The following is a 4696-nucleotide window of genomic DNA, read 5'->3' as shown; positions in this document are numbered from 1 at the left end:
ACCAAAGTTACAGCCCCTCAGAGTTTTAAGGGCCAGAGACCAATTAAGCGCTCCATGGAAGAAAAGGCCCATTACCATGTAAATGTGTGGTTAATTCTTCATTAAAAAAAGCATTTTTAGGCCTGTTAATAAAATTAATTAATTTCTGCTCTTAAATACCAAAAAAATTCAGCTGGCATGGTGTCCAATTGTGTGCCAAAATTTGACATTTTTGTACAACGTCTGGATATTCATGTATTGGCAGCGCTGTAATTTTTCACTGTTTCACTTTAAAAACATAAATCTTTGCACAGATGATGTTTATATGTTGTTACGGTTCTTATCATTTTGCAGAAAAAAAAGACTGCTAAAAATAAAAACATGAGAGGCTTTTGGACAAAGTTTGTATTCTCCATTCTTTAAGCACCGGTTCGAGCACCGTTTAAGCACCGGCACCGGTATCGGATAAAACCTAAACGATACCCATCCCTATTTAGAAGAGTTTCAAACATCAACTGATTGAATCCATGAATCTGAAAACGTGTTTGTGAGTGAAAGAGACAGACATGTACAGACTGAACTATCTGTTCAACATTCAGAGTGTTTCTCTAACAGGAGGAAACTCTTTACACTCCACTCAGCACAGAGTCACTGAGGAATCAGGATAGACTGTAAATCCAAGCATGTCCTTCTTGTATCCTACTCCAAACCCAGGATAAAGAGTTTGAGTGAATGTGGTGTTGAAGGTGTGGAGGTGGATCAGAGTGTCAGAGGAGACTCTGTAGAAGGACAGAGTGCCAGCAGGACAGTCCACATACACTGCTACTCTGTTAGAGACAGAGGAGGAGGAGGAGGAGGAAGAGATGGACGTTTGTCTGTTATTGTGCCAGACAGAATGAGGGGCACCATTATAGCAGCACAGACTCCAGGACTGATCATTGCGTCCAAAGAAACAGTCAAAACTGTTTCCTTTTCTTCTGATTCTTCTGTAACTCACTGATATCTCAACCTTTCCTCTCCACTCGACCTCCCAGTAACAGCGACCAGTCAGACCATTTCTACACAGCAGCTGAGGATGAACATCAAATCTGTCTGGATGATCAGGATATGACTGAACCTCCTTCCCATGTGTCACCTTCCTGTTGTTGTCAGACAGTTGGAGCTTTGTGTGTACTGTGTTTGTGTCGATTGTGAGTTGACAGGAATCTGATGGAGAGAACAAACACAATCCAGCTGCAGTTATTGATCCATCACCTGTTCATTGATTGACACTTTGATGATGACTCCTGACATGATGCAGATGGTTGAATGTGTGCTGCTTTGTTTTCATGAATCCCATTAAAAACACACTTACACTTCCTCAGACCTGGTCTCAACCATCGGTCTCCAGCAGGCTCCACCCTGAAAGGAGGAGGGGTCAGAGCAGTCAGCATGCACACATGGACATTACATGGCTCTCATACACACACTGTTTCACTCTGATAAAGGAACAGTCACACATTTTCACAAATACACTTCAATCCATACGCGGATCAAACTGCTGATGATTGGGACTGATCCTGGATCAGTCAGTACATCACTGTATTGAATGAAATATGACTAATTCAAAGTGTCATCTTCATTATCTTTATATTCCTCTTCTCTTTAGCTGGAAAGGACTCTTCCCTGCCTTTACTGCTAGCTGTTTTCTCCTTTTGGTGTCTTTGGGGTTATTGTACATGACCTCTGAGCTCTGAGTGAGTGCAGTGCTGTTTTCATGTGCTGATTTAACAGCAGATTTCTCCACATGCACACAGGAGAAATTTCTGTCTCACAAAATCAGTGGACCATACATTCCTTGGAATATTTCATGTTGAAACTATTAAGGGACCGGTGTATTTCCTCAGCTAACACTCTGATCCTCATGTTAGTGCACTGAATGGTTCTGCTGTCAGTTGACATAACTGAGAGTTAGTGGTGCAACATATCAAAAATCTCACGGTTCGGATCGGATCACGGTTTTAAAGTCACGGATCGGATCAATTTTTGGATCAGCAAAAATAGAAACAAAAGACAAAAATTCTACTCGCCGTTTACTTATTTAAGTATTTTTTTGTCTATTAAAAAAACATTCAACTGAAGACTCATTCCACACACTTATATAAAAACAGATTAAGGTGCAATATGGACATTATGGACCATGCTGGGCAGCCTCTGCATCCTCTGCACACAGCCATAAACGAGATATCATAGCGTGGCTCAAGCACGTTCATCACAGTTTAAACTCCTTGGTTTGCACAACAGACGACGGCCTCCTGTCTGCAGCTAAACACCCCATTAGCTTTAGTAATAGCTTTAGCCCGGTCGTACTGGGCAGCAAAGGGCTGCTTAAATGCCACAAACTCCTCTGCTCCGCTACTTAGACCGCTAGCGCTGACCGTAACTATCGCTTGACAGACCACGCGCACCATACGCATACTTTTTTTTTCTTTTTCGAATCTTCGGATCACGTGCGTACCGAACCGTGGAGTGGGATCGGTTCGTATTTCGGATCGACCGTGATCCGTTGCACTACTACTGAGAGTCACCTGTCAGTCCCCTTCTGTCCTCTGAAAGCCTGAAAATTCATTTGTCATTAAAATTACTCACAGTCTAAGTTATTGTCACATTACTGACAACTCAATGAAGACAAACTGGGAAGTAGAAAATCATTCATATTACAATATTTATTCTATTTCATCAAAACAGAGCAATAAATATTAAACTGTGACTGCTGTTGGTTAGCATACAATGTTAAAAGTAATCAAACGAACAAAAGCAGCATCTCTGACTGTGGTAATACAAACTTAAATACTTAAATATACTCTTGACTCTGGCTGTTGACGGAGGTGGTCACATCTCTCTCCCTCTCCCTAGATGGAGGACATTGAAGATTTATACCTATTTAGTACCATAATAACATGGTTCTTGCTGTTCGGAATTGGCTTTGCCCTGGCTAATTGAAGAATAAAGAAAGCGGTCACAGTTGTTCAAAACCCCACAAGGCTAGCCAGAATGATTGATGCACGATGGGCAGGGCTCTGAGTACTCAGACTGTTTTTTGAACGCAATATGGAGAAGCTCTTGGAGAAGCTCACGGCTCTGCAAAGGGAACTGGATAGACCTGGGGACCAGTGATGGACAGTAGATCACCTGCAAAATCAAATGCAGCCTGGTCGCACTAATCCTAAACCAAGCAACCATCATCTTATTCAGCTACCCGGTCGTTAGCTGGAAGGCCTCAAGGTCGAACCTGGATGGAACAACAATTCTCCTTGATAACGACACCGTGTTTAGACTCCCTGGCCACATTCGTCAAGGCCAACTGCGCCGGATTAAGGATGCTTACAGGGTGAACGGACACTCTCTTCAGTTGATACAGGATACACACACAGGCACACATACTCAGACAACGATATACAATCATCCTCCTCACCCTCTCCAAATGCCTCTAATGCATGGCCTTTATGTAGTATTGTGTGAAGACTCATGTGCCCTCTGTGTTTTGTTGTATTTTGTTCTCTTCTCAAACTGTGCTCCTCTAGGAGCTTAGTCTTTTTTCTCTTTGTCTTCCCTCCCTGTTTACTTTCACTGTTCTCTTTTTGTCTACTTCTACATGCTCACACAACACTATCACACACACACATATGCGCTCAACAGCAGCACATTCACAACAGCCTCACAGTGCACAAAGACATACACTCTCGAGCTTATGCACACATGCTCATATTAGTTAATATGCTCACACATAGTCAGACTTACGGAGCATCTCGCCACACATTTTGCCTCTCTATTTACAAACAAATGATGTATTCCCATTTCCCCAACCCATCTATGCATCACACACAGCGTGTATTATTAGCCATACACACACATATATGGGCACACACACATGGAGCTGGCACCAGAGAAAAGAGTTTAAAGATATTTAACCAGCTCAAAACACTACAGGCAGACGTTGTTTTATTAAAAGACACTCACAGGCCTGTCACGGGTTTAAACAAAGTTAAAACACCTAATTTTCCTAATGTGTTCACAGCCTGCTATAACTCTAGAAAAAGGGGAGTAGCAATTTTAATACATAAAAATGTTAATTGCACACTTGTTCTTGGGGGCGATCTCAACCCTGGACTAAATGAAGAAATGGATAGGCTCAACACAACAGGAACTCAGCATAATTGGCAGTCCACAAATATAATCAATCAGTATACGAGCGACTCTGGACTTTGCGATGCATGGCGCTCCCTTCACCGCAACAGTAAGGAATATACTTTCTTCTCAAATGTTCATCACTCCTACTCTCGTCTGGATTATGTCCTAGTCAGCAGCTCACTGCTGAGTGACATTTCAGACACTGAGATTCATTCATTTCATTTCATTTTTTATTTTTGTTTCACACATGGTACAGCAGTAATTCAGTTCCCATACACAACCTTCCTTTCAATTAATGTAACACTGTTTCCATGCATGAAAAGGAGCAGGAAGAAGAAAAAATTCTTAGTGACACCTGACCCCTATCTGTGATTCACCCTTATCACTGTCAGCGATCATGTTCCTGTATCTCTAACACTAATACATAAGAAGAATGCTACACCAAGTAAAAACTAGAGATATAAACCCATCACTGCTCAAAGATTTTATCAAATACTTTGAAAAAAGAAGGGACTCTATATTTAGACTATAATGACCTTCCTGGAAC

The 4696-nt window shown here is 41.7% G+C and overlaps 1 protein-coding gene across 1 annotated transcript; it reads right to left on the bottom strand.

The window, feature by feature from the left end:
* Positions 1–476: 476 nt before the first annotated feature.
* Positions 477–1168, bottom strand: LOC120437948 (neoverrucotoxin subunit alpha-like; the record flags this gene model as incomplete). Its single annotated transcript, XM_039608464.1, has 1 exon — positions 477–1168. A coding segment is annotated over one exon (552 nt), but the record flags the coding sequence as incomplete, so codon positions are not given.
* Positions 1169–4696: the final 3528 nt, after the last annotated feature.

Source organism: Oreochromis aureus, linkage group 3 (assembly GCF_013358895.1).
Source record: "Oreochromis aureus strain Israel breed Guangdong linkage group 3, ZZ_aureus, whole genome shotgun sequence".
In the NCBI taxonomy this organism is placed as follows: domain Eukaryota; kingdom Metazoa; phylum Chordata; class Actinopteri; order Cichliformes; family Cichlidae; genus Oreochromis; species Oreochromis aureus.
This window is presented reverse-complemented; position numbering and strand designations above follow the sequence as displayed.